This window comes from Saccopteryx leptura, chromosome 1 (genome assembly GCF_036850995.1).
Source record: "Saccopteryx leptura isolate mSacLep1 chromosome 1, mSacLep1_pri_phased_curated, whole genome shotgun sequence".
Taxonomy (NCBI): Eukaryota; Metazoa; Chordata; class Mammalia; order Chiroptera; family Emballonuridae; genus Saccopteryx; species Saccopteryx leptura.
In genome coordinates, this window is record NC_089503.1 from 325,865,569 (window position 1) to 325,879,309 (window position 13,741).

Consider the following 13,741-nt stretch of genomic DNA (forward strand, 5'->3'; position numbering starts at 1 on the left):
CCCAGGAGACAAACTTGGGGCAATTTTCACAGGTCAGGTGGGATAATCAAGGTGACAAATAGTGGTGGGAAAGGGCAGATGGGAGCAGCGGTGTGAAAGATACTTGTATAGGAGCCTGATTCCCGGGCTGGGCTTGTAATTTTATTTATTTATTTTTATTTTATTTATTTTAGAAGGGGAGAGAGAGAGGGAGAGAGAGTAGGTGGGAGGAGCAGGAAGCATCAACGCCCATATGTGCCTTGACCAGGCAAGCTCAGGGGTTTCAAACCGGCGACCTCAGCATTTCAGGTTGATGCTTTATCCACTGCACCGTCACAGGCCAGGCTGGGCTTGTAATTTTATAGCTTTTCTTTATGTAGTGTTTCCCGTGGAAGCTGGTGCCTAGTGGTGAGAACCTTGCCAAGACCAAAGGGGCATCATGAAAAATCTTGCCTCCAAACTTTTGAAGTAGTTTAGGCCTCTTGTTTTTCCCAAGGAAATGTACTAACTTAATAAAGTGAGTGCTGAGGTTGGGTATGCGTGGCTTGGGTTACTTTTGAGATAGTTTAAGCAAACTTCCAGGTGTTCTCAAATTTCAGCCGCTAGAGTTGGAGGTGAGCAGGTCCCTCCAGAGTTCTGTGGGTGATTGGTTGTCCCTTTTTCTCCCTTACCTGTTTTTCTTGATATATTCCCAGTTCTGTCCCTGCTTTGCTATTGTATAGGTTGACATATCACAGAATTGTTTAATTTGCTTTATTTTTGTTTCTAATATTATTTTAAAAAGGGGGTGCATGCATTTTGATTCTGTAAAGCCTTTTGATTCACAGTAAAATGAGCATGTAATGCAAGTGTGCTGAACACCATTGTGACCGTGGGGGACAGCGCAGGCCCGCAGTGACCTCTCTGTTCTGTCTGCTGCAGGCGATAAGAAGTACATCATGGGCTCCAAGCTGTCCACTCTCGACGCCACCGTGTTTGGACACCTGGCCCAGGCAATGTGGACCTTACCGGGGACGAGACCTGAGCGGCTGATCAAAGGCAAGCACCAGGAACCCCTTCGGGTTCTGAGAGTTGCTGGGAGGGCGAGGGCGGGGGTGGTGTTTGCAAGCTGGGCAGTGCTTTATGGACACACCGGGCCGTGGTATCCAGGGCTGGGGTCAGTTTTCTGTGCTCAGGCTATGCACGGGTGAAGCAGACACCGGTCTTCTCACCTGCCTCCTTGTTCACATTGTGTTCTGACAAAGCTGACACAAATCTAGTCTTGTTCTACATCAGGGCTTTTCTCCCAGCTCCTTACATGTTTGCTCAACACTTGTTGCTGAAACGGGGCTTGAGTTCCTACCTAGCCCCTTGTTTGGTTGGTTTTCCCTGATCTCCGCGGGACAGTGGTACTGGTGTGCCCAGCGCCGCAGCGGGCACGGGGTGGAGGGCTGATGGACTCACTGCCCATCTCAGATGCTCTTTTTTTCTTAGCTGATCTTAGATATTTCACATGTAGGTGAAAGTTCAGGACTCTGTGTCATTTGAGTTTGAGGAGAAAGCACTTCTTTCTCCTGTTTCAGTGAAGTGTCTGTAGATCATACAGGCAATGAGCAAAGTGTCAATACATGCTTGTAAGTCTGGTGCTATGCAAAATTTTATTATTATTATTATTATTATTATTATTTTTTGGGTATTTTTCTGAAGCTGGAAACAGGGAGAGACAGTCAGACAGACTCCCGCATGCGCCTGACCAGGATCCACCCGGCACGCCCACCAGGGGCAATGCTCTGCCCACCAGGGGGCGATGCTCTGCCACTCTAGCACCTGGGGCAGAGGCCAAGGAGCCATCCCCAGCGCCCGGGCCATCTTTGCTCCAATGGAGCCTTGGCTGCGGGAGGGGAAGAGAGAGACAGAGAGGAAGGAGAGGGTGAGGGGTGGAGAAGCAGATGGGCACTTCTCCTGTGTGCCCTGTCCAGGAATCGAACCCGGGACTTCTGCACGCCAGGCTGACGCTCTACCACTGAGCCAACCGGCCAGGGCCTAAAATTTTATTATTAATATTACTATATGCACATTTTGACCAAAGAAACCCAACCTTGTATTTTTGTTGTGAGATATTGGCTGTAAGACCGGTCAGAATCACAATTCTAGACTGGAGGGGAAGAAGTGAGGGTGAAGGGCCGAGCAAGAGGCTGAGCAGGCGTGTTGGGGTGGGGGTGAGGGTGGTAGCTAGCAATCAGCTTTGTGTTGGCAAGGGGGCAGGGAAAGCTCAACTTGAGCTGATATCAGGGAAACGGATCTTGGCATGTGTATGCACGCATGTGGTGGAGCGGGGTGGTGGGGTCAACAGGCAGCTGAGGCCTCTGGGAGGGGCTTCCCTTGCATGGGTGGGTGGGGCTGTTTAGGATCTTCTCCAGTTTGAAGCAGTACCTGACGTGTCTGGGGCCTGGGGATGTGGGGGTCAAAGTTCATTATTTAGGTTTGGGGAAGGGGGCTCAAAGAGTTCATCAAGGTGTTTATGCCCCAACTGAGCAGGCTGGGGGTGTAGATGAGACCATTAGTACACAGTAAGGCAGAATTGCACGTGAAACGGAGGCAGGTGAGCAGTGACGTGTGGTGATCACGGGTGGGTGGGGTGGCGATTGGCTGGTGGAGGCTGTAGCTGTGTGTGTACTCATGAGCCCGTGCGCATTTCCGGAAGTTCAGACCAGGCTGTGGGTGAGAGGAGTCACTGTCCAGGTCCTCCTGCGGGTGAGGCTGGGGCTCCAGATGCATGACCAGACTTGTTCAGAATGGTTTAGGTGTTGAGTGAAGGTCTGGGACTTCCCTAAGGGCTAGGGATAATGTGGATACTGGGGATATTTATAGCTTTTCAAATATTTTCCTTTTTAAATCAGATTTTCCATGGTGGACTAAAATATATTGATTACTTTCAGTTCCTGTAGGAGTGTGTTTTGTGTTTACTCTCTCTTCCTGTTACTTGCTCCTCTCCCCTGTTTCTCTACCACATACCGACTAGCACACCACATCTGCTCACATACTTCTATACACGCACCCCATACACCCTCATTTGTACACGCACACTTACACTTCTAGACAAGCACATTTGCACATGCAAATACATGTACACACCGTATCATATATGTACACATGTCTGTTGAGGTAATCTTTTGTTTATCAGAAGCATTTAGGAGTTTATCATCAGTGGAACTCTGATTCTATAACATCCCTTCTTGCAGAAATGAAGCAACTTTTGTTTATTTATGACTTGGCCCTTTCCTCTCTGTCTTCCTGGAAGGACCTGAGGCATTTAGTGTTCTTTTTAGACAAATAATCAGCCTGTTTGGAGGATTGAATTTGAGTTCCACCCTGAGATACACACATTTGGGGGAATCTGACACTCATCTTCAGGGAACTTCTGGCACATAGCTGCATGTACTTTGATTCAAAACAAGTTAGTAGCTTCCAGCTCTCCCTGAGGACAGATGTAGCATGAATTATTAAAGTGCAGTGAGTCTCCAAATTTCATTTTAGTCATTAAGTTCAGGCCCCTTCCAAACTTTTGAGCCCAGCTGCTAATATGCAGGCACACTACTAATTTGGTCTCTTCTTTCTCTGCCTTTGTTTTTCCTGGGATGCATACTTTCCCAAGAAGTAACAAGAGAAGGAGATGTAGAAACAACCAAAAGCCTGGCTAATTTAGAACTGGCTCAAACCCAGGAACATGAGTGGCTCGCATCAGGCACTTCTCTGCCATGGGACACCCATATGTTCCATGTGTGAGTGTGAGTGTGTGTGTGTGTATAAATATTAGCTTTTTGGATCTAGATATTATTTACAATATCGCCACACAAACTACTTCTGGAACCATCTATATCAGTGAGAAATGTTCTTTAATTTAGGTGAGTAAAGGACAGACTAGGAGTAGTCAGCAATTCTTAAAATATTTGTTTGTTTATATACCTTTATCTCTATAGATATATACCTGTATCTCTATAGATATATGAAATATTATTTCCTTACTGGAGAAAATTTAGAAATGATAGAAAAGTTAAAAAAATAAAAACAGCCTGACCTGTGATGGCACAGTGGATAAAGACCCCTAGAATGTTTGGCATGGAATGCTGAGGTCACCAGTTCGAAACCCTGGACTTGTGGGGTCAAGGTACATATGGGAGTTGATGCTTCCTGCTCCTCCCCTCTTCTGTCTCCCTTCTTTCTCTCTCTCCTCTCTAAAATAAATAAACAAAATCCTAAAAAAATAAATAAAAACAACTTGTGACTGTCATTCACAGAGAACTGCTGTTAAGATTGTGGTATGTATCCTCATCTTTTATCAAGTACATGTATGTCTATATTTTTAAAAAGTGGGATCATGATGTTGATACAGTTATAACTTGCAGTTTTCAAATTAGCTATGTCTTATTGCCATTTCCTTTGTCATTAAATATTCTTCAAAAATATATTTACTAGTTGTCCAATACCTTTATCCTATGGGTTATTTCAAATGATTTTTACAAATATTCTATAGTGAATATTGTATAAATATATGTTCCTGTTTATCACAGCTTAGTTTCTTAAATTTCAAGTTGAGAAATTACTGTCTCACAAGAGTATAAACTCTTGGTCTGTATGGCTAAAATTGCCTTCTGGAAAGACCATAGCAGTTTATATTCTCACAAGCTTTTGTTTGAAAGCACTTAAAATTTTGTTCCTTAATTAGGCTTGAATATAATTTATTTTAAAATTTTTGCCATTTTTAGAGTCAAAAAAGGATCTCAGTTTAATTAACACTCTTGAGGAGTCGTCACATTTGAGGTTTTGATCAGAGTAGCCTTATCAGAGAATTGCATGTAAACTTGGCACTCTTTGAAAACAGATGTGGAGACCTGGGAGCTGAGAACAGTGAAACTGAAGCAACGAAAGGAAGGGCTCTGCACACATCTGCTTGCCTCCCCAGCCCTGCGCAAACCTCCCCAGCTCTGCGCAAACCTCCCCAGCTCTGCGCAAACCTACCCAGCCCTGCGCAAACCTTCCCAACCCTGCGCAAACCTCCCAGCCCTGTGCAAACCTCCCCAGCTCTGCGCAAACCTCCCCAGCTCTGCGCAAACCTACCCAGCCCTGCGCAAACCTCCCAGCCCTGCGCAAACCTACCCAGCCCTGCTCAAACCGCTGAACGGACGCTGCTTTTTCCTGAATTTGTCAGAAACGAAACTGTGTTCTACGAAAAATCTTGATCAGCAGCTCTTTTACCAACAGTTATTTATTGCGCTTGGACTTTTTTTTTTTTTGCCTATTATTTAATAGATTAAAAAGTGGAAAAAATTCTGGACATCCTTGAGAAAGATGGTGGGCCACACTGTTACTGCTCTCTGCCTGGAGGTGTTCAGGAAGAGGTTGTTATGGGGACATTCAGGTCCCAGTAAAGGGCTGGCTCAGGTGACTTTTGTCTTTATATTTTGAAATCTTTGAATTTAAAGTGTCCTTTAGCTTCAAGGAGATGAGGGCAGAAGATGTCCTCATTAGGGCATTTAGGTTTACTATGGACTTCGCCCAGTGCCCTTCTTGCCTGTGTGACAGAGTGCGAGTGGAAGGAAGCAAGAGCAGAGAGCCAGCATCTCGCCCAGGTGGGAAACAGGGAGGTGCCAAGTACATCCCTGCAGCCCCGAGGAGTGTGTGTGGGCACTGGCTCCATGTTGTCCCTGTATTTGCTGGCTGATGACCAAGGGCTGGGCAGCTGGTGCTGGGAGACCCTGGCAGGCTTCTCCCTCCCTCGCCTTCCTCCCGCGCATGATTGGCAGCCACGAGAAACTGAGTCCGTGCTCTCGGATCTGGTTGACGTTTTCAGTGTCCAGCGTACAGAGTGCTTTTGAATATTATAAAAATGGAAGTGACATAAGAAAATAAAATGAGTCACTTTTTTCAGAGTGGTGGGGGGATGTTTCCACTTGAGAAATTCCAAGAGAAAAGCTCTTTATTCTGTCTGGGAGTGTGGTCTGTTCAGAGGGCCACTGGCTTTCTGTTAAATACCCTCTCCAGGTGTTTGAGAATATCACTAGTCACTCATTAGTATTTTACTAATGCATCTTATTGGATTTTTAAACTAAAAAGGTAATATATGATTGTTGCAGTAAGTTGAATAATACAGGTGCATTTTAAAGATTTCTGACCTCCCACCATCCGTATTTAATACCACCTCCCATGGAATAATAAATATTAGGGATTTGGAGTAAACGTCAGTGCCTTTCTTTTTTTATCTACAAATTTATGTAATCATATGTGGCTGTTTTGGTTTATTTTATTATTCTTAAACTAAACAATGAAATTACGTTATACACATTATTTTATAATTTGCTTTTTTTTAACAGCTGCACATTATTCTTTGGAATTGATACACCATAATTTATTTAATCAATGTTTTCCATCTTTCCTTTTTTTTTTTTAGTGATACAGCCCTGCAGTTGACATTCTTATACATGTATCTTTACATACTGATACTTTTATATTAATAGAAGAGAGTAGTAAAAGTGGTCTGGCCTTGGCCGGATAGTTCGGTTGGTTGGAGCGTCGTTCTGGAGTGTGAAGGTTGCCCATTCGATTCCCCAGCCAGGGCCCATACAGGAGCAGCTCAGTGTCTCTGTCTTTCTCCTTGCCTCTTTTTTTCTCTCTCTTTCTCAAAAAAAAAAAAAAAAAAAAAAAAAAGAAAGAAAAAAAAAAGTGGTCTGATATGTATATTTAAAATTTTAATAGATAATGTATTACTTTTCCAAAAAGATTGTAGCAGTTTCGGCTATGACCTGCCATGTAGTACTGTGACTGACCTCCATATTGAGTACACTTGGAAAAGTGCAGTTTCCTAGGTTACATTTTCAATATAGATATTTATGTTAATAGGCATCTCTCTCTGTCTCTCTCTCTTTCTCTCACACACACACACACACACACTACACACACAACTGGTTTCTACTGCCAACTTGTTTCTTTTTTTTTAAGCGAGAGAGAGAAGAAGAGAAAGAGACAGATAGAGACAGACAGGAAGGGAGAGAGATGAGAAGCATCAGCTCATAATTGCAGCATCTTAGTTGTTCATTGATTGCTTGCTCATATGTTCCTTGACCAGGAGGCTCCAGTCGAGCCAGTGACCCCTTGCTCAAGCCAGTGACCATGGGGTCATGTATATGATCCCACGCTCAAGCTGGAGGCCCCGCACTCAAGCTGGTGACCTTGGGGTTTCTGGGTCCTCAGCATCCCACGCCAATGCTCTATGCACTGTGCCACTGCCTGGTCAGGCAACTTTTTTAGATTCTTTTGGCTGGTAGGCGTGTTGAATGCGTACACTGATAGAAAAGAAAATCTAAGCACAGGAATAATTGGCAAAGCCAGATGAAGGTAGAACTTAATTACAGATTTTCACTCTTTTCATTAGGGGCAAGACATGAGGGTGGGTGTGTGAACTAGTCCTTGCTTATCAAAGCAAACTCTTTCTTAACTGCTTGATAGAATAATTACTTCCTTCATGAGGGGCAGCTTCTTACAATCCTTTGAGACCCCAGAAAGAATGACAGAAAAATATCCTGTGACAGATGGTGCAGAGCTACTAATTCCTAGGCCACAGTGTCAGCTCATCAGGAGGGAAGCAGAGTGGAGCCATAGCGAAGGGCATGGAGCCGGAGACTGCCTGTGTTTGAATCCTGGCTCTGCCACTATCTAGAACTTGATCTTAGCCAAGTTAACTAACCTCTCTGTTGCAGGTTTCCCATTACAGACAGGGATAATAATGTTTTCTGCCTCATAGAAGATTTTTGCAAGGAGTAAGGAAGTTAATATGAATTCAACAAATGAAAAAAAGCACTTCAAAGTGTCTGGTACACAATAAGGACTATATATGTGTTTGCTAGTCTGATTAATTTTTTTTATTATATGCTGAAGAGGTATTAATGTCACACAGTCACGAAGGAGCAGGTCTCCTGGAAGAACGGTAAAGAAACAGGCTGTACAAGGAACAGCCACAAAAGCAGTGGACAGAGCCATGGGTGCTGTGGATGCTGCGGATCTTGTGAATAGATTCTGGCTTTCTAGCAGCTCTTCGGGAATGGACTTGATTGAGGCAAACAGGGCTGTCCCCTGGACCTGCTGTGAAGTGACCATGATTTGTTTTTGATGTCTCCGCCACCTCCTTGCTGCTGCCTCCACATCTTTATCCAGTTCTTGGTTATCTGTGACTGGCAGCAGTAGCTGGTGAGGTATTTCACGACTGCGTCCTTGAGGGAGAAGAGAAGTGAAGGTTTTGCCTGCATCTTTCCAAAAGGGACCAGTGATGTTGGCTCTTCTGCTTCTGGCTCCTTAGAGTGCACAGGAAAACCTTCGAGTAGGGAGCAGTCGGGATGGACACTTTCAGAGTGTGAATTGTGCGATTCTGATCTGATAGGAATGAAAATGGGGACCTGGCACCAAGGCAGGAACACTGGTTTACAGGATCCCTGAAGCAGGGGATTTGCTTTGTTGTACTTTGTAGGGGGGTGTATTTGTTTCAGCAGAACAGCAATCAAGTTTTGAAAAATTTTAATAACGTGGAAAAACATTTGCATTAATGTTACAGGAAGTAATAGGTAATAATAATAATGACAATAAACAAATAGGAAAAAATACTGAAAGAATGACACCAAAATGTTAATTGTGGTTATCTTGGATTGATGAGATTAGAGATCTTTTGTGGGGGTTTTTAATTTTTATTTTATTTTATTTTTTTTACAGAGACAGAGAGAGAGTCAGAGAGAGGGATAGACAGGGACAGACAGACAGGAACGGAGAGATGAAAAGCATCAATCATTAGTTTTTCATTGTGCATTGTAACACCTCAATTGTTCATTGATTGCTTTCTCATACATGCCTTGACCGCGGGCCTTCAGCAGACCGAGTAACCCCTTGCTCGAGCCAGCGACCTTGGGCTCAAGCTGGTGAGCTTTTGCTCAAACCAGATAAGCCCGTGTTCAAGCTGGCAACTTCGGGGTCTCGAACCTGGGTCTTCTGCATCCAGTCCAATGCTCTATCCACTGCGCCACTGCCCGGTCAGGCGGGTTTTTTATTTTTATTTTTATGATTTATAGTTTCTCTATATAGGCTTCTAATTTTCCAAAATGAGACTATATTATTTTTTAGATAGAAAATATGAGTAGTTATAGACTATAATTAGAGCTCTTACAGAAACAATCTAAATGCCCTGTGAGAAGGGATTAGTAATAACAAAATGAAACTATGGTACATCTGTATAATGAATTACTGGTGATAAGGTGAAATTGAAAGATTTTCATTATATGTTGTTAAGTGGAAAAATGTAGGCTAGGAAACAGAATATATAGTAAATGTTATACAGCAAATGTAAATATATAAAAATCTATATAAATATAAAATTCTGGAAGAATATAAGTGAAAATATTATGGAGAATGGGATTATTGGTAATTCGTTTATTTTTGGCTTATCTACATTATCTATTATTCTGATATAAAATATGGATCACCTAACTACATAATAAGTGAATGTTTTATATAATTTTAAAAAGTAAACAGCCAAAATATTTTAAGGGCCATAAAGTCCTATTAGACTGTGACAAATTATATTTTTATAAGCAATGTTGCCATCTGGTGGACTAAAGGCAGAAACTCACCCTCTTCCTTCCTCATTTGAAATTAGAAAGAAAAACCAAATACCATGTCATGTTTCAGACAAATGCCTGGATGATTTTAGCTATTCAGCTACTTCCTTTGATTCATGTGCAGATAAAGCAGCCCAATCACCAAGTGGGAATGCAGTTGTGGAATTTAATTAAAAAAACCCCAAAACTACTTTTCTGTGGGTACAGTCATCTATAAAGACAATTCTGAGTTATCCATTTTAAGGATTATTTAGAGCAAAGTTTCCATCCTAAGATAACATTTGTCAACTACTTGGCGTAGTACACAGCCCATAATCACACTACAAATATTTGTGGAATGTGTGATTACTTCTGGCTGGTTTAAGCCAATTGACAGTTGGTGTATTTTCATGGACTATAAATTAATTTAAAGATGAGCCAGCTGAAGCACTAGTTCTCTTGATATGCAAACATAAAATAATAAAATGTTTCACAAAGCAAAATGATGGTAGTTTTAGGTGCCATTTCGGATAAACGACCCACCCCCAATTTCTCATCACCATAGGAACTCACTCCTACATTTCATCTAGCCCTTCACTGAATTTAGCTTTTCCCACTCACCTTTCTAGCTACATGTAGAAAATCTAAATATTTTGACAGTTCCTCTGTGGAAAACACTTTTAATATCTACCCCGCCCCATTCTCCCAGATCTCTCAGACAGCCAAGTGGTGGGCAGGTGGTTGCCTTTGAGAACTAACTCCAGCTGTCCTTGCCACATTGCAGGTGAGCTGATCAACCTCGCCATGTACTGTGAGAGGATCAGAAGGAAGTTCTGGCCGGAGTGGCACCATGATGATGACAACACCATCTACGAGTCCGAGGAGAGCAGTGAGGGCAGCAAAACCCACACGCCCCTGCTGGATTTCAGCTTTTACTCAAGGACAGAGACCTTTGAAGACGAGGGAGCGGAGAACAGTTTTTCCAGAACGCCAGACACGGATTTCACCGGACGCTCGCTCTTCGATTCTGACGTGGACATGGACGACTCCACAGACCACGAACAGTGCAAGTGATGCTGAGCCTCACTGGCCCTTTCCGGCTGGCGCGGCCGCGCCCTGGGGTCGGTCCAGTGTCCCAGGTGCAATCCACCTGTGCTGGAAGGAGGCCTTCGTGCGTGGCACAGTTCTCACAAGCTAACTGGACAATAGCAGCCTTATTTCTTTTTTGTACCAACGAAACACAGAACCATTCAGATGGCTCCATTTCAAACAAACAGGCAAAAAAAAAAAAAAAAAAAAAAAAAAAAAGTCAGCATGGTTCCTGAAATCCATTTTTGTTTTCATTAGAAAACTAATATCAGGAGGTAGACCAGGTGCAAACGCAGGTTTTCCTCAGACTGTTTATGTTGCTCCTCCTCAACCTGAGGGCTTAGCTGTGAGATGAATCATGAGCATCCTTCATCCACCAGGGTTTGGAGTAACGAGAGGTGTCATCAGAAGGAATGTAGAAGATGAATGTTTGATGACTGCTTGTATTTTATGTGTGTGTATATGTGTTGAGATATAAGTCAAATAAAATCCATAGATATTCAGCAAACACCTACTATGTGCAAAGCACTGTGCTTGGTCCTAATCAGTATAAGTTTTATTCTAAGCCCTGCTGGTGAATAGCTGTGCGATTTCGGGCAAGTCTCTTAATTCTTGTGTGCCTCATTTCCCCCACCTGCAAAGTGGGGACGGTAACACTCTCCACCTACCTACCTCACAAGGGTGTTGTGAGGATGCATGGGGTCCCATCTTGCACTTTAAACCTCTTGGAAGAGGTGTGACGTAAACACAGCATTTTATTTTTTATTGTGCTTCATACATTTGAAGATTTGAGGGCAAAGGTGTTCTGCATCCAGGCAACAGCAGCCACAGTCCCTTGAACAGGCTGAGCAGATGAAGCACACAAAGGTACAGTCAGGACTCTGTCATTATTCCTTTGTGATCTTGCTTGAATTGAAATCTTTTCTTGAAAGAACCTTGGAAATATTTTTACAAGTCATCAACAGCTACAAATGATCTTTCATTATGCATATCAGCAGAAACGTCTTTCTTTCATTGCCTGAATGCACAGGAGAATGTTGTCCTTCGCTGATTCCTGAGTGTTAAGTTGCCTGTGTTTGATTTGTTTGGTGGGAATAAAGCTGAGGCATATGATGGGCTTAACAGAGGTGAAGGGGAAAGTATTTGATTGATTTTTGTAAGCAGAAGCTTGTCAACTTGTAATGTCTTTTTGAGAACAAACCTTGCAAGAGGTGTTGCAAAGGGGATGGAGAAAGAGGACCGTGTTGCTAGTATCCAAGCACTTTGTGTAGTGTGGACTCTATGCAGTTTTATTAATGCCAACTTTTCTGGTGTTCTCAGCCATTGCCCAGTGAGAGGAAGGCAATGCCGAGTACAAATTTTAATGTTTCTTAAGAATCTCCTATTCCTGCCCCCTACTCCCACCCTCCCCTGAGAGCCATGAACTCTGTACTTACTGTATTTACTAAGGCACCCTAACTGTGAAGATACAGTTTTTTTTTTTAATTTTTATTTATTTATTTTTTACAGAGACAGAGAGTGAGTCAGAGAGAGGGATAGACAGGGACAGGAACGGAGAGAGATGAGGAGCATCAATCATTAGTTTTTCATTGCGTGTTGCAACACCTTAGTTGTTCATTGATTGCTTTCTCATATGTGCCTTGACCGTGGGCCTTCAGCAGACCGAATAACTCCTTGCTGGCACCAGCGACCTTGGGTTCAATCAAGCTGGTGGGCTTTTTGCTCAAACCAGATGAGCCCGCGCTCAAGCCGGCGACCTCGGGGTCTCAAACCTGGGTCCTCTGCATCCCAGTCCGACGCTCTATTCACTGCGCCACTGCTAGGTCAGGCGATACAGTTTTCTTGACTTAAAACATTGTCCAGTGAAATCTGGGGTGCAGATCCTGGCCATGGATTTGGGCTGATAGAGTCAGTGTTAAGATTCACAGGTGCAAACAACACTGCTTTGTTTCTGTTCACAAATGACTGAGTGGGTAAGGGCCATTCGTTATGTGGTTGAAGAGGCAATTCTTAAAAGACAGCAAATTCTTCTGAGAAGTTCATGTACTTCAGAAAGACTCTTTGAATATAGCTTTTGCAAAAACAATCCTAAAATGCTGTAGATTAAGAGAGAGATAAAGGGGGATAGTTTTTGAGGCTGTTTTCCATTTAAGCAACTGTGTAGAGAGTATGGAACAGGAAGAAATGCTGAGATAACCTAAGTTAGAAATTCTTATTCTACAGATAACTTCATTGTTTCTATCTTACTAAGATGATTCATTTTTGGGAGGACTGATGCCTAATGAGAATGTGGTGGTGAAGCTATAAAGGAATAAGCCTACTTTTTGTCTCCAGTATCATTTGGGAGGACTGTTTGCCCCCTTTCTCTCTCGTGTGTCCCAAGGCCCAGCTGAAGGTAGTCCTGTGTGACAGGGGAGGCTTCTGGTCTGAAAATGTGAATGTAATGCGCAGGTGAACTGCAGACCCGTCTCCACAAAGACTTAAGTCGCCCTTTGTCCAGTTGTGTTTGAAATTTTGTCTACCATTTTTTCTTCCTGTGTAGCATGTTTGATGTATCTTCACTCCAAGAATAAGTAAGTTATGAGTCTGAAGAGTCACATGTATTTTTTAATTGTGTTTTACTGGGAGGGCAAGTATGTGGAGAGCCAACATGCAAAGTGAAGTTGTGAAACAGCTGGTTCTATCCAGGTAACTCCCACAGGAGCTTGAACGGACATTGCCACCGGGAGCCTTGGCTACTGGCCTGACAGCTCGTGACTGGGTAATCAACATTCTGCAGGTGTAACTTGGTGTGGAATCCTAGCATACATTCAGGTTTTACTTTCTCAATTATGTTATGGAAACAAAATGACCAAGACATAATCACTGTGGTGAGGAATGACATATGCAGTTTTTATTAGGAGGGCTTTAGTTTTACATGGTTCATTCTTAAGCGATCTCTAATTTGATGAACAGGTGCTACTTTTAAGAAAAATTAACATCAAGAAATTAGGGGTCATTTTGGTTATCTGGCTTTACTTGTTCAACTTCTGTGTTTCTTTTTACTGAAAGTAACTTCA

General features: G+C 42.9%; 1 protein-coding gene across 3 annotated transcripts in view; it reads left to right on the forward strand.

Moving 5' to 3' along the window:
* The window catches only part of FAXC (failed axon connections homolog, metaxin like GST domain containing), a 66,864-nt gene extending 54,789 nt beyond the window's left edge, over positions 1-12,075 (forward strand). For all 3 annotated transcript variants that reach the window (XM_066358840.1, XM_066358838.1, XM_066358839.1), the window contains 2 exons: positions 901-1,017; positions 10,378-12,075. In XM_066358840.1, coding sequence (XP_066214937.1) covers positions 901-1,017; positions 10,378-10,667 — 407 coding nt within the window. In that variant the 3' untranslated portion in view covers positions 10,668-12,075. The remainder of the gene's footprint in view (positions 1-900; positions 1,018-10,377) is intronic.
* The last annotated feature ends 1,666 nt before the right edge of the window (positions 12,076-13,741 follow it).